This window comes from Gavia stellata, chromosome 3, assembly GCF_030936135.1.
Source record: "Gavia stellata isolate bGavSte3 chromosome 3, bGavSte3.hap2, whole genome shotgun sequence".
In the NCBI taxonomy this organism is placed as follows: domain Eukaryota; kingdom Metazoa; phylum Chordata; class Aves; order Gaviiformes; family Gaviidae; genus Gavia; species Gavia stellata.
In genome coordinates, this window is record NC_082596.1 from 64567708 (window position 1) to 64592801 (window position 25094).

The 25094-nt window shown below is 40.2% G+C and overlaps 1 protein-coding gene across 1 annotated transcript; it reads left to right on the top strand.

Annotated features, from left to right (window-relative positions):
* Positions 1–12694: 12694 nt before the first annotated feature.
* On the top strand, positions 12695–24149 carry CNDP1 (carnosine dipeptidase 1). Its single transcript, XM_009815422.2, has 11 exons — positions 12695–12805; positions 13213–13356; positions 14966–15128; positions 16281–16369; positions 18313–18513; positions 19946–20030; positions 20603–20763; positions 22183–22347; positions 22540–22681; positions 23082–23229; positions 24044–24149. The coding sequence occupies exons 1-11, from the start codon at positions 12728–12730 to the stop codon at positions 24147–24149; spliced, it is 1482 nt and encodes a 493-aa protein (XP_009813724.1). The 5' UTR covers positions 12695–12727.
* Positions 24150–25094: the final 945 nt, after the last annotated feature.

Sequence of the window (25094 nt, forward strand, 5' to 3'; positions counted from 1 at the left end):
GACTTATATGGAAGACAGTTTTAATGACACAATCCCTGCCACTAACAGACCAGCAGTCCTTAAGGATGTAGAAGAAAGATTCTGAAAAGAATTTGACTTAGCACTAAAATTAAGACGGGCATTGAAATAGGAAATCGTTATTTTTTTAATAGCACACAGTCTGCTACAGAACAGTCTTTTCATCCACTTAAATTCATAGACATCAATACAGAAGTGAGGCTCATATATCTGGAAATGCACAGTAATCTCTTCATAAACTTAGATATAGGCACCTGTTTGCTTTTGAATTTGGATGACTAGAGTTTGTGTCCATCAAATGTAATTAACATTGTGATCCCCTGTTTATTGATCTTTTTTAATTATGGAATGTAAGAATTTGGGGTGATAAAATGACAAAGCAGCCTATGAATCTGAGAGCCTGCTTTAAGTTTGGATCTAAATCAATAGTAAAGCATATGGTGATTTCAAACTGTGCAATGTTCAGAAACTTGTTTGCTTTATAAAAGAGCGATACAGTAAATCTTAATTTTACACATTTGTGTAAGATTATAATGCAAAAATACAGATTGTAATTAATCTGTTCCAAATACTGTTTTATCTGTATTGATGGAAATTAATGTGTCAACCTGAGTCCTTTAAACCTACTAAGCTATTTTACAACTCAAAACTAACAAACAGTAAAATGGTATAAAAACCTTTCTTGTAGTCTGCAGTTTGGGAGAATTGGTTACTTCTGCTAAAACGGGTATATTGACAAATGATGCATAAATTTATAAGTTTGGTCTGTCACTCATTTTTCATGGGTTTATCAATATTCAGAGTTTTCAAGATTGGCAGGAGCAGAGAGTGACTTACAGCTTACTATTAACAAAGGACCACACTAAATGCCAAAAAGCCCACTCTCTAAACCCCTTATTTCAGTACTTAGTGGCACATGTCACCGGATAACATCCATTTGTCTTTCAGTTTAAAGATCAAAATCTCTCTGTATGTTTCCATAGCACTCTGAATTTGAGAGCTTGATCCCACTAAATCTGTTAGCTGATTTAAGGCCCAATTACTAGTCACAGGGATGAATGAAATCTTCAGATAAGATGACACCATGCTGGGATAATTCAAAAGGAATCAGACACACTACTTCAGGCTGACACTTTTTTGCTTGAAATGTGGGTCTTTGAAAACTCACTATTTACGAGGAAAAAACCGACTCTTTTCCCTTTGCTTGCAGGATTCACTTAAAGCCTCAGATGTGAGTTGCATTATCTTTCTAATATCTCCTCACTTCCCAGCTAAGAAAAAGCAAGTCTAGGTAGATAGAAGGTGTGTTTACATGTGGCTGGGAAGGCTGCACACCAGTGAAGGATCTGACATCTGATACCTTTATATTCAGCTGAAATCACTCACAAGGTACTAAGTGGACAGTTTGGACTCCTTAAATCCATAATGTTCTAGAGTTAGATTCTTCTATATGAGCTCTTCATATAAGTACTGCTTTGGAAATGGAGGTATGTGTTGCTGCTAGCAAGACTTTTTATTAATAAAACTTTTCTTTTACCCCAACAGTGAATGATCAGGTAGACTTATTGCAAGTGGAGAAACTACGGCTGATGTAAATATCTGTACTTCTCTAAATGTGACAGGAAAAGTGGGTCCATTTTATTATGCTATTATTTCCAGTCCCCATTTTCTTGTGCTAAATTACCTGCATAAGTTGTGTGTGCTCCTCAGGTAGGTTTTTGTTGCGGGAATCTACTTGCCCAGCCAGTTCCTCCACAGGTATCAACATGAAAACAAACAAACTATCCTAATCTCTGTAACCTTAACAAGGAAAGGCACCGTGGGAAAGTAAGGGTACATGAAAATAAGTTTTCTGGTTCCTATATGCTTTTCTGTAATCTAAGACATTGGCCTGTGACATAAGAAATACAAAAAAACCTGCTAAACAAAAAGTTCATATTCTGATAAAAAGGCATAGCAAAAGAGGTATTGTGGTTTTTCCACATAGATAGAGAAGTGAAGAAAAACGCTACCTCTAGATTTTCAGTGTTTTGTTATGGGAATTTTTATGTAATTGCCTGTCATGGACTGAGATAAAGGATATCCAGCTGTACTATCGACTATGTCTGTCTCAGCATGTAGGAAACAACCAAAGAATACAATGTGGTCATGCAAATAAATGAAAAACAAAAGCTATTGGTATCAGACTGGTGTGGTTTGTGGTTAAGAGTCAGATTTTGAAAACATGGAGTTGTTCGGTGAGGCTGCCCAGTGGCATTCTGCTACTAAGGAGGGATTTGGATGATGATCGGTTTGGGGTGAGCCTTGGAGGGGAGTCTGGAGCCCTGCAGTGGGGAGCGGTACCTGCAGCAACGCGTTGGACACGTGTCCATGCTATCAGGCAGCTCTGCAAGCTAAGGGAGCCAACTGCGGGCTGCCCTAACATTCAGCTCAGCGTGGCAGGGAGAGTCCAGCACCTTCGCTCAAAGGTAGGTGACTACAACCTTGTATTCAGGGGCCTGAGCAGGAAACCCTCATTAAAAACAGATGAAAAGCAAAGCTGGTGATAGTGTTGCCCATCTGGAGCACAAGAGTCTTGTGGCTCAAGCATGCATCCAGGCAATGTGTATCCGAGTGTAATTTCCTCCCCAGTCTCCCTGTTTCCCAGCTTGCAGGAAAGGGTGCATAGTTTATTGCAAATACTTTTCTTCCTGGTCAAGCTGTGTCCCCCTTAAAGACTGGCTTCCAGGCAAGAGGAGAGGAGCATAGGGTGGAACCGTTCTTTGCAGAGCTGTTTGTGCATTTGATCTTCCATAGCTAATGGCTTAAATGCATTTTTAAATATTATTATGGCATTTCCTCTGTTTCTCTTTAGTTCACCCTAAAACTTAATTCCCTCTAAAGTGCAGTGAGTGAGGGGTTACAAACTTTATGCATCTTCATGAATTATTTCAAATATTTCAACCAGAATTTCATCATTTATGTAAGGATTTGGGCACTTGGAGTGTGGGATTAATGACTTATATCCAAAACAGTGATTTTCAGGACTTTCATTTGCTTAGAAGTTGCGATAAAAAAATATTAGCTCTAAATGTTTGGGTTCCTATAGTACAAAAATTGCAAAGCCATCATTGCCTTTTAAGCCACATCAAGGCACATGCTACGCTTTTGTTGAAAGGCCTTTAACATGTGAGAAACTTCTCTGCTTGAAAAGACTGTAACGAAGAGAGCAAAAATATTTGTCTGTAGGGAAAGTATTTTAAGTCTAAACCCTCCTGGAATGAGTAGGGAGCTATTTTCCACAAAAGTTGTAATAAAATTTCAGCCAAAGAGCCTGATCCACTAGTCACAGATCCACTTCAGTTGTTAGCAGGCTCAGAGCCTATGTGCAGGCGTTTAATAAGATGTCCAGATATTAATTAGCTTTCTAACCAAAGGCACCAGTCTTGTAATTATCTGCCTCTCTGCTTTTGTTGAGATGCTATCACATCTTCCACAAAACAGCCCGTTGATGGCATGACTTGCATAGCATGTGGATGATGCAGAGCCTCAGCTTAATGAGCGTCTGCTCTGGGCTCTCGAAGCATGTGCTCTACCCTTGATATGGTCCGTGGCACTTTGATAGAAGAGACATGCTATGAAATATCTCGCCCTTTTCCTTCAGAAGGTCACAAAGACCTTGCAAGGGTAACGTCTGTTGCCATGAGATGCAACAGTATTGTATGTGTGTATATGTAGTTTATACATATGTATATATATTCATATATGTATAAACAGTGGGTTTCTTTATTTTTATGCTATTTAAGAGTGACTTATATTTGTCAATAGAAGAACCTCTCTGCTTGCTTTGGCCTTTTCCCAAATACACTTCAACGACAGGAGGGCTGCAATGGAAAAACACTCACAAGCCTTTCTTGAGAGGCTGCTGCTCCTGGGACAGCCAGCCGAGATGCAGAAGTCAGTGAAGTGTCAAACTGAGCTAACTTTGCGATACTCCAGACGCGTGCCTTGAGGGACACCATGCACACCACCACCTCAGTGACTCGTGCCCTGCCTCTGCCAATTCCTGGACCTCACAGAAGGTTGGGAGGAGGCAGCATGAAGAGCTGTATAAACATAAGTACTGCATGGTTATTATCAACTTCATCCCATGAAGTCATAAAGCCAGTCTCCAATGTCTGTTTGGGAATGACTGAGTTAACAGCTGGATAAAAACCCCACCTGCATGAAGAGCATTAATCACCCCTATGGGAATGCTGCTGTTATTTGGCTGAGCAAAGCTGTCTGAAGGATATCAAGATGGGAATGACCTCTTACTATCACTTCAGTGTGATTAATACTGAAAACACTGTTGCTTAATCATTAAGCAAAATGAATTTACAGTCTTGCTCTTGGAAAAATAGGACAGTGTCCTACCTCAGCATTCAATGCAGTGCAGTGGAAAGGGTGCTGACAAGAAGAACTTGTTCGTTCCCCTCCAGGGTATATCGCTTAAAGCCTGCATGCTTGGAGATCTGTGTACAAAGAGCTTGCTGAATTAGCCACTAGACGGTAAGAAGGCTTCTTGTTACTGCTCTTCCTTTCACAGAGTGTCTAGAATCTTTGTGGCCCTGCTCCTGGAAGGTGCTGAGCATCACTGCTGCGTACAGAAGACAGTTTGTGGCCACCAAACCTCTGAAGCACTGCGTGACCTCTTGCCTGGGTAAGGGGGTCTTTTCTAAATTAATCTCCTTCCACTGACATACCCAGGTGTGATTAATTCAGGGTCTTGGGGGTCTTCACCTCTCTACCAGTGCAATCCTGCTCTGCTGTCTGACAGGTTTTTTCAGTGGGAAATATTGCTTAACTTATGGTCCCAAGTTTTGGGATCAGCTATGATTATCTCAAAAGATGATGGCTGGGAAATACTCTTCAAGCTGCATCGTGAAGTGGGAAGGCATGAGGAGGTGGAAGGACTTGCTGCTGCTGCACAGGGAGCAGAAGTAGAAATCCTTGTAGGGAGGAGATATTTTGGGAACTGGGTGAAGGGACCTCTCCATTCCACATCTATACTTCTAGAGACAATGATAAATTAAAGTTATATGAAGGTTGTATATTGAGAAATGACAGTAGGTTACAATAATAACCAGGTACAACTATTATGATATTAAAGTATCATTCCCCTTTTCCTGAAGTACGTCTTGAAGAAATGAAAATTAGCTGGCTTGAGCTAGAGGTAATTGCTTATAGAGTGACAGCATTGAAAACCATCATATAATTTCTCTGTCTATGAACTATTGCTCCCAACAGCATATTTCTTGCATATTTGCTCACTCTAACTTAATATTGTAAATACTTAAGATAATCTTTTAATTAAGGTAACAATTAAGGCATGCTAGTTCTGCTGAAGTGTCAATGAAATTAAGTTACTCTTATTTGTATCATCTCTGTAACCAACTGAGGCTGCTGCCCTGATGTAGTAATAGAAACACAAAGTAGGAGACCATCTCAGCCCTGGGTAGCTTACATTTTCAAAGGACAAAAGAAACAAAGACATTGATACTTTTTTCTTTATCCCATTGTTTTAGTTCTGCTCTTATTTTCCTGTAATTGATCTATTTCTTCCTGCTTAAACACTTATGTATTCCAAAGAGGATTTGTCCATGCCATCACTCAGCCAAACTATTCAAGTTGGTTCTTTAATGTTTCCTCATAAGTTAGTCTTTCTTGTAGTTAATAAGCTACCATCAAAGAGTATTTTTGTTAAGGAGATAAAGCTGACTGCATTTTAAAAGGCTTCTAAACAATGTTGGCAATGTTTATGATACTCCATAAATGGAATAATGACCATAAAAAAAATCTCTTACACTGTGGACTCTAAAACTTGTTCCAAGTTATAGGTTATAAAAGAAGGAGCAATTAGCAATGAAATAATAAGCCACAAAGTAATCATAACTATTTTTTTTCTCACAATGGTATAGTTTCTCAGTAGTATAAAGTGATAAATAAGCAAATAGTTGAATGAATAAATTTAGTAGACCCATTTCTAATCACACTCCTACTGTTGTAATTCAGGAGTAACTCCAGTGTGAAATGTTTAAAGTTAGGATAAAGGAAGGCAGGATTCATGTAAAAATAGAACTATTTAAAATAAATGCAAATAAACATTTAATTTCCCCCAACTTTTGCATTTCATTTGCAAAACAGTTCATTATTAATCAGAAGAAAACTTAACAGAAGAACTTAACAAAAGAAAAGGTCTTTGTAAGGCTCTGAGGCAGGACCTTAACCTCCCTTTGAAGACTGATGCTTGTTACTGAATCTGATCATGTGAATAGTGGTCCTTTCAAAATGGGCAGAGGACCATAAGGATAGAAACTTGTATGCAAACACAAGCACCTAAAATCAGAAATTTGCTATAAATTCAGAGGCCCTCTGGTATGGAAGAACTGGCAGCAGGATGTTGATGAGGCTATCCACATCTAAGTGAGTACAATGCAGGTAGATGTGGATGTTAAATGCCATCCCAGCAAGTCAGAATATAGTAAATATTCTTCATGTATATTGTAGTTTTCCTTTTGGTGCTCACTGTGTTTTCAGGATGTTATGAACCAGATTAGTAGCTCAGCCTTACATACTAGCAAACATAGTTCGGTACTTAACTGTACCTCCCACAGTTCTTTCCTATTAACATTTCTGCTATGAAAAAAGCAACAGGAAAGACAATGTAGTTGTCTTTCCAAGGAGGATCTTTTTATACCAGTGTTTATCTGATTGCAAACCAATGAGCAGTCAAGCTCAGAAAATTTTCTTAGGTAAATAGTGATTTACTTCTCCCCAGTGGGCACAAAGTGAAACACTACTTCCTGGGAGAAATTCTTCTCCTTAACAGAAATGCATTCTCTTCTTTTCCAGTTTTCAAATCAACAAGCAACAAACAAAAGCCATCTCTTTTCTCTATAAGTCCTCTAAAATACCATTGTAAAGCAGCAACACTTATCAGCAACACTCAAGTGCTTTCTGATGCTGGGATTCCTGCTAGGGTCTGGGACTTCGAGGGAGAAAAGGAGGAGGAAAAGGAGATGGGAAAATTTCTCATGGTTTGATGTGGTAGTGATTTGGATATCCTGCTTGGATTATATTATATGATAGAGAAGCAGACTTAAGCATCCAAACCAAAAGTTAATCTTTAACTTAAAAGTAACCCTTCATAACTGCAGAACATATCAGTGAACTGAGATAAAATGTCCCTGTTTAGCAGGTGGAAGAGGAGATCTTTCCAGCTCAAACTCTCATCACCAGCTATAAAGGCAGCTGCAGAACAAGAGCACAAAGAGGTAAGGACTTTCCAATACCATATGTAATATCGTTACAGAACACGTTGAAACACAAGGTCAAAAAAATAAGTGAAAAGAATGTAAAGAAGATACTTTGTAACAAATGTACCTGGTATTTAGATATATTAAAGATAAAAACTGTCTCCACTAACTAACAATAAGGATTAACACAAGGACGAATCCTAGGACAATAGAATAGAGTGCCAAAATAGTGTCCTAAGGCTGACCTGCCTCATTATCATGTGAAAACCACACCTCCTAGCTAAAAAGCCCCCAACCCAAATAAGCCCCCTACTCTCTGGGCATGTGAAGTGTATTAAGAGAGAACTGTATCTTTAAGGTGAAGAAAGAAAGGTACTAACCAATAGTTCGTTAAGGGGTGGGACCAGTAGGCGTAACTAACTTTGTTAACTGTTCAAATATTTGTCATGATTTCAACCGGGTGTGCAAGACAGGAGGAGAAATCCCCCATGCACCCAGCGCTGCAATAAACCAATGTCGGCTTTCTAAACTATCATTTGGTTCGGAGAGTTTTCTTGGTTACGATTTTCGGTAACAATATAGCAAAGCAGAACTGGCAAACAGGGTCTCATGTTTTTCTCTAAGGCTTGAGCAAGAAGGGCAGAGCCAGTCATTGCCATTCTCTGAAATGCCCTTAAGGCGGCTCATATTGCAGCACTTCTTAAGAGCTGACTGCTGGAAACAGCACTGGGCGTTGCAGTGTCACCTGCCAGCAAGTGCCAGGTCTTACCTGCGCTTTCCACAAACGTTGTCATTGCTGTTATACAGTTTATTGGATTTAATGCCATTTCTTTAACCGTCTTCAAATGCGGTCAGGCTTTGTGAGCGAGCATTCACCCCCTTCACATGTCTGGATCTCTGCAGCTCCTGGTCATCGTAGCGGCAGTGGCTGCATGTGGTCAGGGCTTTGCTGGAGAACTGCCATGTGAAGGAAGAGTCACCCTCCTCCGCCGAGGGTCTCACCTAGTCAGCTGGAGAGGCGACTGAGGCTTGATTGCCTGCTTCCACCAAAGGTAGGCCACTTATCAATGAATGTGGTTAAAGAAAGTTAAATAATAACCTCGTTATCTCAGTTCTCTTCCTTGATGGTGATTGCTTAGAAAGAATGTTCCTTTCAATGGAGCCCACCGTTTGTTTGGTAAATGAGCTCCTACTGCCATACGCATCTTCATCTCCTTTCATGTCAAATGTTCTTTATATTATTTGCAAACTTGGCAGCTTCTGACTTTGTTTTTCTCTGGGTTGGTTGCAAAATGTTCATTTTTCATTGGCACCCCCCCACGCGCACACCTGCAATGCTGCATCGCAGGGAGGAAAGCAGGTGAGGCGTGCGCTTCGGGAACAGCGAGGAGGGCAGCAAGGCACGTGCAGGAGCTGCTTCTCAAGTGTTTGTAAGTTTAGTTGATATTTTATCAAAGAGTCATCCTAGTTAAAGAATCAACTTGGACTTCTTGTTACATCACCCCCTAAGAACGCTAAGTTTTCTTTTAACAGTACTTAACAAGATGGGAGGAAGCAAGACACAAAATGTTCTTACTATTAAGGAAAGAAGGAAGAGAAACTGCATGACTGTCATGCATTATTTCTAAAAATAGTCATACCACATTTTTCTATAAAGCACCAACTGCTCTTTAAAATGAGATCAAATAAAATACACTTGAAATTGAACACTGACGTCTTTGCTTGATATTTTTCCCCCCAGGCTTTATCATCCTTTAAAATAATTTTTCCCTCCTTGTAACACTGAGCTATTTTAGCCTTGCCTGAAATCCTTCTACTGTTTTATTAAACCGACTCCCTTTTTTTACACAAGCTTTCCCAGTTGTGATCCAAATGCTTTCTAGCAGTATTGTCTGCATACTAGTAGCGCATTAACACGAAGTTCCATCTGCTACTGCCCTCCCTCCCTCAAGTACAGCACAACATAGTTGCTACCTAATTTCTTGTTTGAATTGTTAGTATTTGGTGTACTCTGCCACTCTGGAGGACTGCGTAAGTATCTCCTTACGTTCATTTTTCCCAACTTTGCCACTGTTTGTGCTTATTTTTGTTAATGAAAGCAACTATTTTTGTGATGTTCTTTTATTGAAGTCTGCTTCTGTTTCCAAAATATCACAGAATTATTTCAAATATTCCTAGGATGTTTTGCTTGTTTGAATGTTTGGGTTTTTTTCCTCCACAGCATTTTAGTTTTCTCCTTTCATTTTCTTAAACAGTTAACAGCTAATAAAACATGACTTGAAGACATATGTCTCTTGTCTGCATATTTCCAAGTCATTTGCATGTAACACAGTAAAAAAGAGGAAGATACCATCACCACAGCACACGTCCCCTGTATAAGCAGCCCTTTTGTGATTGACCTTCATGTAATATTAAAAGATATGTGTTTATTCAAGTCACCATAAAGTGGCAACAATATATATACTCATTCTTTTTAGAGTGAAAATGCACAGAACTCAGCAAAATCGAATATTTGAACAGAAAGAGGGAAACTCATATACGATGGAGACACTGATAGTTATCCATTGCATGAGCTTGGTTACTCTAGCAGCCATGCTCTGACCTGTGTTATGATCCTCCTTGTTCAAGTGTGGCATACACAAAAGGTATTTTTTTATAAGTAACTGAACCTGGAGAAGCCTGTCTGGTTTGCTACAGTAAGGTTAAATGAGGGCACAGTCGGTGGCCTCATATATACTTCGCAAATCAAGGTTTGGAAATGGCAAGGTAGAAAGAATGAGCGAAATATGTGTGAAACTGAGGCTCCTAGCAGGCTTTGGGGTAAACGAAGGTTAACAGCCCTAAAGTCTCTCTAGATGAACATCTGATTAAAATCCTCACATGCTGGGATCTCTTGACTGGTCTGTTGGCAACGCCCATGGCAAGGCTAGGATTTATCCCACTTTTGGGTGAATGACCACTGCACAATGCCTGTTCCTACCACTCTCTTCTGGGGGTGCAGTGCCTTGCACTCTCTTGGAGCCCCTCGCAAATGTACCCATCGGGGGTCCTGTCCTCTCCTCAGCCCTTGTGGGAACAGCTCCCCTCTGCGGGAACCAGCTCGGCGGTAGAAGACACTACGTCTGTAATAAGGACCAGCGTGAAGGTAAACTCTGCTCTCCTGGGACCCGCTGCTGGCTAAAGCGGGACTGAGCAACGTCACGTAAGCAGAGTCATTGCCTGGCCCCCCGAAAGCACCCAGCAACAAAAAGAGAGGCAAACAACGTAAATGGCCTCCGTGCTCGGCTTTTACTTAATACTGATCATCTCCCTGCACCTTGGGCTCCTTTCAGACATGACCTGCAGCATCTCAGCTCAAATGCCCTCCTGTGTCCACCTGGGCACCGCCCCAGCAAGCGCCGGCATCTCATCTTTCTTGGGAAACTGTTCATCAGGGAACAGTTACCACCACCCCAGCCTGGGACTCCTGGTGTTGTCTGCCCTGGGCAGCCCGGGGAGTCCTCCTGACCATGTCTGTCATCGCACTCCTATGTGCTATTGCCCTCTCTAAAAATGGACTTGGGTTGCTAAATATTTGCAGCCACTTGCCCAGTCCAAGGCTGGAAGAAATAGCCAGACGGGGGATTTAAAGTTTGGGGTGCTTGTTGCAAAACTCCCGTTGTTAAGCCTTACCTGCTGAAGCTCTGTCCAAAGACGACTAGAACCTAAGCTACCAAACCCCAAAACTTCATTCTCCACCACATCTTTGTTGCTAAATCTCAGAAGCTGCTTTGTCTCTTCTAAAATGTCCTGAATTTTTTTTTTTCATGCTTGCTTCAGAAATTCCTGTAATAATCCCTTTTGGTTTAGGCCAAATTGCTGCTGCTGTGACTGGTGATAGGAATATTTGAAGGGGATAGTTGATTAGATCCACCTCTTGGAAGTAGGGTTTACCTTTTTATGGAGAAAACAACATGAGAAGAAAATGGTACTTTGTTCATCACTTAAGGGGGTTTTTTTCCCTGTAAGTATTAGCACTTAAATAATATTCCTACATTTAAATAATATGCCTACATTTAATCTTTCCATCCTAAAAATCCCACCTAAATTTGGATTTTCTTGTCTCAGTTAACAAGTCATCTCTGTAGCAGTGCTTTGCAGCTTCGCTGTCCTGCAAAACTGGCGTTTGGTCTCTTTCAATACCAGTGTTCCCGGTGTCAACAGATGTCAGGAACTGGACACTGGGAATTACATCTGGTGTCACAGGCCTTCTCAAAGCTTTGCTTCGGAGAGTGGTGACCTGTGTCACAGACAATGCGGATGCAACCTTGCTTGCAAGGGAAGGCTGGAAAATAGGGCCCATGCTTCATGCAGCCAGGATCACCAGCCGAAACGAACAATGTTTCCCTCCTCTTGTTCATCACGCTTGGGTTTTCAACCTTTCTTCTCTGCCAGATAAACATAATTGAAATTATTAATATTACCATAGCCTATCACCTTAGCAATACATCCAAGTTAAGGAATTATGGATGGACCTGCAACTGCACATTTTGTTACCAGTATAGAATATTTTTAGAATCAAAAAGTGTTGGGTTTTAACCTTGGAGTCCATTCCATTGCCCAGCCCGATACAGCAGCTATTCTGAATTTAGCCCAGCCAAGTATTTAGCCATCCAAGTATTACTCTGCTAACACCAATTCAAGAAACTACAGCAGGAACTTCAAGGGAACAGGAAGGGAAAACTGCAGGAAGGAAGAAAAACACTTTTTAAAATCTTATGGTTTTTAAATCTTCACTCATCTTGTCAAAAACAAGATGGCAGAGAGGTTTGCAAGTACTGAATGACTTCTGCACTTACCAAGTGTTTCAGTATTGACACTGTTCTTATTCAACCACAAAAGCTATTTGTTGTCAAATACTCTCCTACGTCAGGATTGTTCTCCCTTAGTCATGAAAAATTTGCAACATGAGTCAGTGAATCCGTCCCTCTCCTTCCTTCTGGAAATGAAGAAAAAGAAAGATGAGCCCCCTGGGTCATTGGTGTGTGTCGGTGTTTGCAAGTCTTCCCCGGGGTTGTCTTCCCAGAACATACAATTTGATGTTTGCGCATTGAAAAATTATGCAATGAATGTTTCTTTAGAAAATGCTTCCCTTAATTCACTTATAAAACAGAAACTGTAAAGCTGTTTACTCTTTGGTCATTTTTTCACTTTCTTCCAGAAACGTGACTATGAGTCGACTGCAGGTTTTATGTGATAAAATACTTCAGGTATACTTTCTCCTGGCTTGAAGGACTTAAATGAGACTTAAATAGGCTCAGCAGTTTGCACTTGCCTATGCTTTATAGCACTGAAAAGAAGTGCATATTGCAGGATGTCTCTAACGTTTTGAATTTTATCCTTAATTTTCAGATAACATTCATCTCAGCCTTGCCCTACTCCTTAAGGCAGGAATGTCCTCATCATCCTCTTCAGTGCTGGAGATGGAGATCTTCCAGTACATTGATGTACATCAAAGTGATTTCATCGAGGTAGGAACTATATTGAAGTGAAATGACTGGAGTGCAGAACTGGTGTCCCAGAGCCCTGTGCTCTACGTGCCAGAGGAGTGTTTGCCAATATGGCAGCGAGCAGGATTCCAGGTCTGGCATCAGGTGTGCCACATGTGCTTCACAAAGCAAGGCTGCAAGGGGAAAGTCTGTGCTGGGGACCCTCTGGGTGGAAGAGGGATTTACATGGACCTCCCTGTGAGCCAAAATGCACTCACATGGGCGAACTGGCAAATCTTTACCAGTTAAGAAAAAAAATACAGCATCCATGACATTGCTGTGATGGGATGGAAATGAAACCATCTTCCAATGTGACACGTCTCGTGTTCAAAGGCCAAACACCGCAGCATCTGGGGTGACTTAACTGCACTTCTTTCCTTCCTGTGCAGGATCTTAAGGAATGGGTGGCTGTGGAAAGTGATTCTGTTCAACCAGATCTGAGGAAAGAAGTAATACGAATGATGGCATTGGCAGCAGACAGACTTTCAGCACTGGGAGCCACTGTCAATTTAGTAAACCTGGGGTCACATCAGGTGCTTGTCTGACTCTTCCATTTAAAACATCATATTTGCACATGTGGTTTACCTATTACATTCAGTGCTATGTATATGCATATGTATGTTATGACTTACTGATTTTTTTGGTAGCTAGATAACATTTATCAATAGTCCCGTAGCTACATGATACCTGCTGAAATCAGTCCCTCCTCAGACTGTCTGAGAACCGACTTGGGAGAGCACACAGACTATCCAAATGCAAACAGATGTTCTCTTACAGCAGGGACAGTTTGACGCTTTTGACTGGAGAGAAGCAGTTTGCAAAAGTGAAAGGCCTGAGTTTTTTACCAGGGCTCATTTTTACATTCTTAAGAGTAATGAAGCATGATATCTAACGCATCAGTTCATCACCAAAGTCTCTATATGAGGGAGGTGGCTTTTACAAGGAAAGTGTTGCCAGACAGAAAGCGCTAGCTATCTTGAGCATCATCTTTGGTTTTGGGAGCTTCTGACAAATGCTCCAAGCCATTTTCTTAATGTCTGTTGGAAGGCAACAGGGAAGAGTTAATCTCTGAGAAATCTTTGCCTCTAATTTAGTTACCTTACTGTAGCTGGGGGCTCCTTCCTGCCCTGGGCTGTTAGATTTCTATTCTAACAGGGATTCAAAAATTGACTAATAGTGATTCCCTCTTCCTTCCTCTGAGGCTTTTGGGGAGGACTGTGAGAGTCTTAGCACAAGGACCCTGCAGCACAGCAATACTTTAATATTTCAGGTTATGTCATTTAGCAGTTGTAATGAATGCATTTAAAATTAAAACCTTAGCATGCACTTAGCATGAGGTTATGATTGCCAAAATATATAGCAACAATCTGTGTCGGTAACAGTGGGGAATGGATTACCTGTTGTTGGAGCAGAGACCAGAGATACTTTGCCTAGGGCCAAAATATTGTTTCACAGAATTTGTTTTTCCTTCGATTGCTGGGCAAGCAGCTACACTCTTATGTTGCAACAGACTAATACTATTGGTGAATACAAGGGAGTACACACATTCCTTCACTTCTTATTTCTCTCTCCCCTGAGACGCCCAGCCTCCCTCGGCCAGTGTGGAGATCTGTTCTGCACAGTGGTTAAGTTACAGGATTAGTTTAGAGCCTTAACCTGTTTTGAAAACACTCTGAAATAGCTGCTGCTGCCTCCTGCCAGCAAAACTTCATTTTGTTTCTGTATTTGAAACAGGCCTCCTGCATCTGTCCGTGGCAAAATCAAGGCCCAAATTAGTTTGTGTGACTTTTGACTATGTCAGTGTCACAACATACGCTTTTGTCAGGCCAGCACACAGTCAGCTTCGTCTTCTCCACTGCTGGGAAGTAACAGTTTAGTAACAAGGGCATTTCTGAGAGTAAAATGTTAGGAGAGCTCCATAAAGTCCCTGCAGAACCTAAACAGGTGGGAAGAAAAATCTTAATTTCTCTGGGTGGGTTAGAGCTGGATCCAAAGTCAGATTTGTGGACCTGATCAAGTCAGAGCCAACTGAGTATGCAGAAGTATTTTCAGTCCTGAGAGTTCCAGGTTTTTTTATATAACATTTGCAAGTTTTCAAAGGTTTGTTTTTCCTTTCTTGCTTTTTTTAACATTTCTCCGCAGGCGCCTGATGGCCAGGAGCTCCCACTGCCTCCTGTGATTCTCGGGGAACTGGGGAAGGATCCACAAAACCCCACTGTATGTTTCTATGGTCATGTAGATGTGCAGCCTGCCAAAAAGGAAGATGGCTGGAAAACTGACCCTTACACACTGACTGAAATCAATGGTGTGTATCTGGTTGTAATTTTTATATTGTTATTTGAATACTAACTCTGAGATTCTGAGTAGAAGGAGGATCCCTGTATGTTTAACCACAGCATGAAGACTTCTCTCATGGAAATCTGTGGGACAAAACCAGCGGCTTTGAGTCTTGATGACCGTGCTGTGAGTAGTGAGACCCATCAGTGATTGCTTAAGATTTGGTGTGGAAGAGCCACATGAGGTTAATGCTGTTTTATAAAGTATTCAATAGAGAATCCATTTCCGCTTTAAAATTCTTGTTGGGTTGTTGGATCAGCCATTAGCCTGCCTCGCACTTCCTGTTCTTGCTTCATAATCTTTTATTACCTCCACCGGCCACGCTAAAGCTAAGGAGCATTGGTGGTGGAAGAATGAGAGGCCCCCCTTAATGTACTCATCCTTCCACTACAGCCAGCTGAGAATGAAAAGCTCCACTCACTTGAAGGACCAAAATTAAGGATGGAGGGTCAGAAGGGAGCAAGACCAAGAACCCAGAAATCCTGATTCCCAGGCCTGTCCTATAGCCATTAAATCACCCTTTCCCATCTGCTGGGACCAGTTCCAAACACCCTTACTGGGTACCTCTTCTGCCTCCTGTGGGGACTGCCACAGATAAATCTGGTAGTGGCAATCCACAGATTTATCTGTACATGAAACAGATTTATCTGTACACGAAACTGAAGTCTGTCCCTGTATATAACTGTACAGTCAAACACTTAAAAAAAAAAAAAAGTACCGAGACTTGTAGCTTCATACTTCTACTGTGGTATTTATCTGCGGGGGTTTTGCTGCTTGTTACCTGAGCTGGCTGATGTGCACAGAAGCTGCATATTGTGCAAACTCTCCAGGCATGTCTGATGTGAACAAACAGCTCCTAAGAACAAAAGTAAAGCTCAGAAATTGGCATGTAGCAGAAATCACAATATAATGTATATAAGGGGGGGCGGGGGGGAGTGTACCAGTCCACTGGGAAACATCTGTCACCTTATTTAAAACAAGTCAATGAAATCCTGATTCTCTTGACACTTCACTTGACACGCCACTACAGCTTCTGTGGCAACAGGAATTTGCTCATTACATTGAAGTGACAAGAGAAGTTTCAAAGATTGCTTAAAAACCTTCCTCTTTTCTTTTTAAGGAAATCTCTATGGGCGTGGAGCAACAGATAATAAAGGACCTGTCTTAGCTTGGATACACGCAGTGGAAGCATTTAAAGCCTTGAAATTAGTAGGTATCAATGAGGAATTGTTATTATTGTTGTTGTTGTTTTATATTATCATCTCTCTGGAGGGATGCATTTACCTTCCTGTGAGTTAGCTGACACGTCTCTGTCCCAACAGACTACCTGCATTTTGAAATATTAACGTATTTCTAATGCTGTGTCCAGGGCACTGGTCCCACTCCAGTAAGAATCTGTCCTTGAGCATTTCTATTTTGAACAGTCTGTATGCAATGTAAATATGGTATTGCTGTCACTGCCCTGCAGAGGAAAACACACTGGCGGAAGCGTTCAATATATATTACATACATTAAACAGCCTTGATACCCTATTCTCTTGAGAGCTTTTAACATGGTAAAGTAACATACATCACAGATTGGTCATGAAGACTCATCTCTGCTGTTACATTCTGCCAATCTTTGACTTTGTCGACCTACAAGTTACCTTCAATTCATGCGTACGCATGAAGAGAACAAGTATCAAAAAATGCTCATAAATAACGGGCTGTTCTTTCAACGATGTATTAGATTTATCAAAGCAAATGCTTTGAATGGGTCCATTAACCAAGTACAAATATACTCGCTTATAGCATGATATATCTCTAAGAATGAAACTTTTGCCTAAATTATTACAGTAACCAACACAGTTAACTTTAAATCAGTTTGCACATTTAATCTTGGGCTAGTTGTATCGCCAATGCAAAGCTAAACCTACCTATAGTCTAAGCTTATAACTTGTTCAGTGAATAGCCTTTAAGGTGAATTTGTATGACACATTTTGTTAGATTGTTGAGAAACAGTTTTGTGCCTCCGTTATGACATTACGGCACAAATTGAGCAGAAGTCTTGACTTTTAAAGTCCTTTTGCAAACTTCTGGAAAACTGATGTTTTTCTTGCATCAATAGTACTGAATTGACCTCAGTGTCTCTTAAGTGCTAGCAAACCCACATGCTATTTGCCTACAGATTAGCTGTTGTAAGTGGAGATGGTTATGGGGCTCTTTCTGCATCTTTCCAGTTTTTCAAATCACTAATAGCTATTTTGGCATTTTAACAAGGAAGCAAAAAGAAACCTTTGTCATTTGAAGCCTTTCCCTAGAAAACAGCACAGACCATCAAACAATATTCACGAACAGTTTGTTTCTAAATTTTTTTGTGGTCGCTTGATGAACCATTGGTGAACCCATCCATAACACAAGTTCATTTAATTCTACACATTTGTTCCTGCATTTAATCTAAGCATTGAATCAAAAGATAAAACATCTTAAAAGCTGTAACGAGAAAATGAATTGGAATGGGAAACTAAGCTCAAATTTATTTCTCCTATGGGACGTGTCAGCATTTCTAACTCACACTATTCCATAATAAAAGTTCTTTTAATTACCCTTGGAAATACATCCACATGAACTAGCAGGCAAATGGATTCATGAGTGCTAAAAGGACAATTATAGTAGAATCAGCAGCATTTTTACCGCCGTGTGACTAACACTGGCGATAGATAACATGTTGGGAAAACTGCAGCAGTGGACCTCTGCCAGTGGTTCCCGCATGGGCACTTACAGCGGAAATAGAAGAGGCAGGAAACTTTCTGTGAAAATGCAGCTGTTATTAAACAGACTTTCCAAAGCAATTACAATTTTTAATAGTACTGAGAGAAATCCCATTTTATGAGACAGTCCAGCAAGTTTTCTGGAAACACAAGGAAAAAAAAAATCACTTATATTCTCCTTCAAAAATGAAAAGTACTGAAAGACATGAAGAACAACAAGTTTTTCTGGGAAACTACACATGTATATTTATCAATGCCCCTTCTATTGAAATAAGCTATATCCTATGTCCTTCTTTTCCTAACACAACATGTACTGCAAGCCAGTCTGCTTTTGACTTTTTAAGATTTTTTTTATTTTTGAAAATGCTTGTTCCTTACCCAGACTTCTCTTATGTTGATTTAGGCTATGCCAGTAAACTTCAAGTTTGTAATTGAAGGCATGGAAGAAGCAGGGTCCTTGGGGCTAGAAAAATTACTTGAAGATGAAAACCAGTGCTTTTTCTCTGACGTTGATTATATTGTGATTTCGGACAACCTCTGGCTCAGCAACAAGAAGCCTGCCCTCACATACGGGAGTCGGGGAAACGCCTGCTTCTTTGTGGAGGTAAAGGACACAGGGTCATTTGAACTGGGCCCCTGACCAGAGAGCAGTGAGGTACCTGTAAGCACATCTATAGCTGCATGCAGAGAAAGACTTAGATCAAGCTTAATATTTACAAATACAGACCTTTCTTCCATACCCTTTTTTGCTTGTGCAGATTTTCCCCCTCATTTCAGTTCAGTTAGCCTTATTTACTTTCATTAACTTTTCTTCAATCATCATTTCTTCACTTAGGCTTTCTCTCCTTGATCCCTTTCCTAACCCATTACTCTCCTCCTGCTCTCCCAGTCTTTTCTCATCACCGTCTCCGCACATCAACTCCATACTCTTGCAGCATCGTCCCTATACCCCCTGACTCACTTACTCCAAAACCATTTCTTCTGCAGCTCTGCCCATTTTGCAGCAGGTACTGCTTAGTGCAATGTTTCTGCCTAAAGGGACTCAATTTAGTTGGATCCCTGGGTTTAAAAGCCACACAAAATTTTTGTAACCGTTGGCAGAAGCAAATAACAGTTCACTGTAGTATATTTAGCAGCCAACATGAGCTACTGTGAAATGAAGAACAGAAATTTCTCATCTGGAAACTTTCTGATGATGTATAAAAAGAATTCAGACAGAAGATTAAAGAACTAGAGAACTAAAGAAAAATCTGCATTAACGTTTATGTCTGAAATAGAATGAAATTTGTTATTAACCAAAAGAGCCTCAGCAGCCTTGATTCAATTCTTTTAAGTTTTGGTTAAGAAAAATGATGCCATTAAAACATCAAAAATTATCTCTGCCTGTTACCAGACAGTGGGCTGTAATGAGGCTTTGAGAAGAATAAACAAGTTTGTTGCAGGCAAATAGTTTACGATAAACCTGCATATGAAAATGTGCCTGGAAAAAGAACCCATTTAATAAACCAAATGCCTCTCTCTATTCTAAAGCCATCTGATTCAAGAGACCTCTAAATCTTATTTGTTGCAATCTGGAATTAAGGTTGGACATATATTTTCTTAATGCAAAACAAGCAAGGTTCTTTCTTGCTTTTGTTATGAAGATTTTCCATTAAATAAAAAGGATAGAGAACTTGAAGAATTTATTCTGCGATGTTAGAAACAGTAATATGCAAGTGTTTCACTCACAGTGTATTTAATCTTACTGAAGCAAAGGAGGGAATGGAGAGGGACCCTTGCTTTCAAATGCCTGTAAGTGCTATAGACAGCTGAATTTCTCTCTCTAGTGGTTAACAAGAGAGCCCTATCTTCTCTTTGCAAGAAGCAGATTGTTCCTGGCATGATGTTTTCCATTTTATAAATAGAAACAGATAATCATTTTCTATTCATTTGTGGTCTTGTTTAAAAAGCTGAAGCCACCAGTTGCCGTGCAAAATGATCAGTCGCAGAAGAATAAGGTAGGGAGTGTTTATATGTAACCAGTGGTTTTGGTACAGGTTGAATGTGGCGCCAAGGACCTTCACTCTGGAACTTTTGGAGGCATCATTCATGAGCCGCTGACGGACCTGATAGCTCTGCTGGGTAATAACACGCGTCATTGCTCAGGAGTAACTGGGGAACAATGGCTAGCAATCAGCCTAATGAAGATCAGTGGCATGTTTAATTGACCTGAGTAAGGCAAGCCTAATTGAAGCAAGATTCCCAGGTTTCCAAATCTCAGCATAGCTATGGTGGCAGCAGCTGAGGAGTGGAATGTCCCCGCTAAGGCCAGGACCTCAGACACCTGCCCGTTAAGCTGATGTCAGTCATGTGTGAATCAAGAACATTTAAGGATTGCTGGCAACTTGAATACATACACACATAGCAAAACCTGACTTTTTAACGCTGATTTGTATCTCAGTAGGATGATGTTTTCATGTCAGCAGCTGGACTGACCCACCACATACTACACACAAGCAGCAGCTCAATGGTTTTCTTAATAAATACGAAAATACATCAATGTAGGTGCCACAACTTGATGGATGCAGTTGCTAGCAGTTAATTGTTAGGCTTACTCATTTGGTACAGAGTTAGGTAGAAAAGAAAAGGTGTTGTGATTGCCAGGTGGAAGAAATAGGTCCCACTTGCACTGATATCTCTGTCTTATTTTGTAGACAGCCTTTTGGATTCCACAGGTCGTATTCAGATCCCTGGAATCTACGACAGCATTGCTGCCCTGACGGAGGAGGAGAGGAAATTGTATGAATCAATTGAATTTGATCTAGAGGAACATAAAAATAACAGTGGTGTGAAAAAATTCCTCTATGGCACCAAGGTAACATAAAATCTGTATAAATGGTCAGCAGAAATAATTTAAATCACCCATTCATAGTTTTTATATATAAAGCCAAACTGAAGGTATTTTCAGTCAGTGGCAAACTCAAAATAAAATAAAGGACCACAGAGTATTAAAAGGCAAATAAAATTTAATCTGCTGAAAATGCAAGCTACCGCATCTGGGGAAAGTGATCCAAAATATGAATAATCAATGAAAAGGAATAATGCAAAACTAACAGTGTCGCTCCCCCTCTCTTGCACTGCAGATCCTCTCCCCCTCACCTAACCAGCCAAAGAAAACAAGCATTAAACCCCTGCATACGTGTTAAATAGTAGGAAAGAAGTTGTATTTGGCTCTGAAAAAATGGGAAGGCAGCCTTAGGCAGATGCGTTTTGGTGTGGGTTTTATGTGTTTCATTCAGATTTTGATGTCTGCTGAGCACGCCAAAAAAGCACCCAAAGCTATAAGCCCCGCTTTGCCAGCACTTAAAAATTATATCCTAAATAAAAAACCAGCAGGTAAGGACTGGCTCAGAAACATCTCTCTGCAAGAGTGGCAGCTGGGAGAAAGGAAAGAATTGATTCATTTTTTTTATCACTAACGCAATTATACTGGTATAAGCTGTAATATGAATGCTTTTATTTCCATGAAAAAGCCTCTGAATTAGCCTAAGCTAGACTGTAATAATCAGTAATACAGAAGTATAATGTAACTACACTAAAGAAGTTTTGATACTTTACTTATATGAGGATGAAACGGTGCAAATTTTATGTGTACATAAAGCTCTAGTCTCATAAAACTGGAGTAGAAGGAAAGGAGCTGCGCCCTGGGGTTCTGCGTGAAGACCAATTTATAATTTATGTAGTTCTCCTTTCTTCCTTAGAATAAACATTTTCTTTCTTTTTTTTTTTTTACCCTTCTTATCTTCTCCAGAAAAACAGACCAACTTGGTTACTGAACATTATCATCTTACCTCTTGTATTATTTAACATTCATTAATAGAATTTCTTCCCTGGTATCATCCAGGAGGGGTCTGGCTAAACTGGTCACAGGTTTCTCCTGCAAGAAGTTCTGAGATCAACAGATGGTCAGATCAGAAGTTGTTCCGATTTTTCTTTGCTAGAAAAATTTACTTCCAAGATATTTTAAAATAATGCTCCACTTTTTTTGCTGTGCCTGAATAGCTGTTCTCATCCGAATATTTCTAAAGGTAAACAGATTCTGACTGAAAGAAGTATTTTTTGAAGTTAAAAGATATGATCGTGGGTTTAAATTACAAATCAAACCTCTTTAAAATAGAGAGGTCTCCAAATACAGATTTTAGGATAGAAAAAGGTTGTTTCTTCACATCAATTTATATCGATTGTGAATGGCTCCAGTGTACTCCCTTATATTTTCCATGTTATTTTTCTGAAGGAAGAAATACTTCTACACCTGTGGCGTTACCCTTCTCTCTCTATTCATGGGATTGAAGGAGCTTTTCATGAACCGGGAATTAAAACCGTCATTCCGGCAAAAGTCATTGGCAAATTCTCAATCCGTCAGGTGCCCCACATGGACCTTTCGGTTGTGAAACAACAGGTAAGAGGCAAACCTTTTCTTTGGCCTCTACTGTGTAAACTAAGTCCGTCTTCACACCTCACAAATATACACTCCAAGTAGTAAACTGAACGTTTCTAGCATTTATCTGTTTCTGAGAGCAGAAGTGGGAATGTGGGTGTAAGCTTGAGTTGCAAGCTGAACACTTCCGACTGCAATGTGTTTTCCCCGCAGGTGGTGGAGCACTTAGAGGGTGTCTTTTCCAAGAGGAACAGTCCAAACAAACTGAAAGTGTCTATGCCTTTGGGTGCGAAGCCCTGGCTCGCTGATGTTAATGATCCATTATATAAAGCAGCAAGAAGGGCAATAAAAAAAGGTATGTTCCTTCTTTTTTCAGTCCTTAATGTGCCTGCAAGTGTGGAAGGGAATTGTGCTCATCCATAGAGCAAAAGGGATTTCCTGATTTGGTGCTACAGTCACTTACATCTCATTGATCTTACTGATTTTGATAGAACAACTCAGCCACTGAGGCCTCCACCTCTTGCTGAATTGGGGTGTATTTAAAAGGAGTAGCCAGAAGACCTCATTCAGTTCTTTCACGTACTGATACAAAGCCAGAGGTTTGTAGAGTGCAACTGATTCATGAAATCAGTTGGCTACGCACTCAAAACAATTCCTACTCAGCAGCTCTTTGTTTGAGCAGATAGCCGGTATTTGATAGCTGAAGACAGCACCTTTATTTCACTTAATGATTTCATTCTTCCCATGTATTTCAGTTTTTGGAGAAGATCCAGATTTTATTCGGGATGGTTCAACAATTCCTGTCGCCAGAATGTTTCAGACTATAACGCAGAAAAGTGTGATGATGTTTCCGATCGGAGCAGCCGATGATGGGGAACACTCCCAGAATGAGAAAATAAGCAGGTTTCCTTTATTTTTCCATTTGCCCTATAAGAGAAGGGGGGAGAACCAAAGTCCCCAGGTACCCACCCATAAGCACTGCCAGATGGGAAGCTTTGTTCTCCACTGGACAATCCCAGACTACTGTGTCTGGCAAACTTGTTGCTGTGCCAAGCAGAAAGCAAAATTCCCCATCTAATGTGTGCCACTATATACTCTTCATGAAGAGTTTACTTAGTCTTTAAATGCATCACACTGGCAATTTTCATTTCACTGCCAATTAAATTTGTCTCTGGTCTGAAAGACGATGATGTAGTCGGGCACGTTTCTGTCACAGCATCAATTTCAAAGTATTCCAGTCGGACATACTCAGGCTAATGGTTAAGTCAGCGTTATAATGGTTTTCAGTATAAATGGGTATAAAGGTGTATTTATATTACAGGGACCAAAACTAGTGTAATTATATCAAAATCAGCTTAAACTTGCCACTTGTGTTCATCCTTTGAGGAGCCATGGTAAGACACTGTTCAGTGTGTTGCCTGAACATTTGTGCAGCTTCTGAGTCAAGTCATGCTGAGCTCAAGAAACTGGAGAATCCTACAATAATTCTCAAAATAGTAATTAAGGGACATAACACTGGAAAATGTTTCATCAGTGAATCCTTCAGAGGAATGCCAATTGCAGGATGTCCAGAATTTCTGTGCACTTGCCCCTTTTTTCAGGTGACCAATCTTGCAAATTCCTCTGAAGACTCTGAAAACTTCACCAGACTATGCCACTAATTTGAAGAGAAGAACAGCCTGACAGGGCTTCATTCTCTTTCTTTCCTTCTTCGTAGACACAACTACATTGAAGGAGCCAAAGTGTTTGCAGCCTTTTTCCTGGAGATATCAAAGCTACATCAGCACTTACACGAAACTTCCAACATGGAGACTAACAACTGACAGACCATCACAAGAAAATCAGCAAAGCGCTTTTTTGGTCTTAAGCTTTCTAACTTCCTGATCTGGAAAAACATATAAATCACATATTCAGTGGGTCTGAATTGGTGGAAAAAATAAATGTCACGCTATTACTTGGCATACTACTAAATGGCACGCATTTGTGATCTGGTCAATCAAGTGAAATTATCCCTAATGCTACAAAATAGGGTTAGGGATAATTCATTCTTGCTGAGCGGAGTATGTTACATTTTAGTTTTAAAATCCAGAGCAATGGGAATTCTGGCATATATTTTATTAAAATGACTTTATTTCTGTTTTTTAGTATGCCCATGTTCATGCCACCTAGCTCATATTTCAGTTTCTGAGCAATTCGCAATACTGTCGTTTCCTCCCCACTATATAGAAAATGTCACTGTTTAATTATTTGAAGAAAGGTCCATTATCGTGTTAATCTCTTCCCTGTCCTTCACAGAAGGCTGTAAATAGGAAATGCAATACAATTAGCTTGCTGAATTTGATTCAAAGACTTGCCTGTGAACATTTACTTCTGGGAATAATCACTGAGGTCAACAGATCTGCAATAGTAAAAACATATTTCCAGGTCTGGATTCTGCCTTTTTCCACCCATTTAATCCAAATCTCCTCTTATTGTGCTGTGAGCACAGTTTTAAGAATCACTACATAAAATGTTTTCTTAATGTGACTTTCTTTTTGTACAATAGACAAAACTTTTTGTAAACATCTGTTCTGGCCAAAGTCTGTCATCAGAAGGGTGTTTTTCCACCCAATTAGCAACCGGTTGTTGCTTATGACTTTTAAAGCATCAGTTTACATTGATAATTAAATCAGAGGCAAATGTTGTATTTTGAAATTAAAGCAATAGTTGAGAGTTCTGTTTGCCGTTTAGGCAAAACACCTAGCACAAATTACATAATGCACATCTAG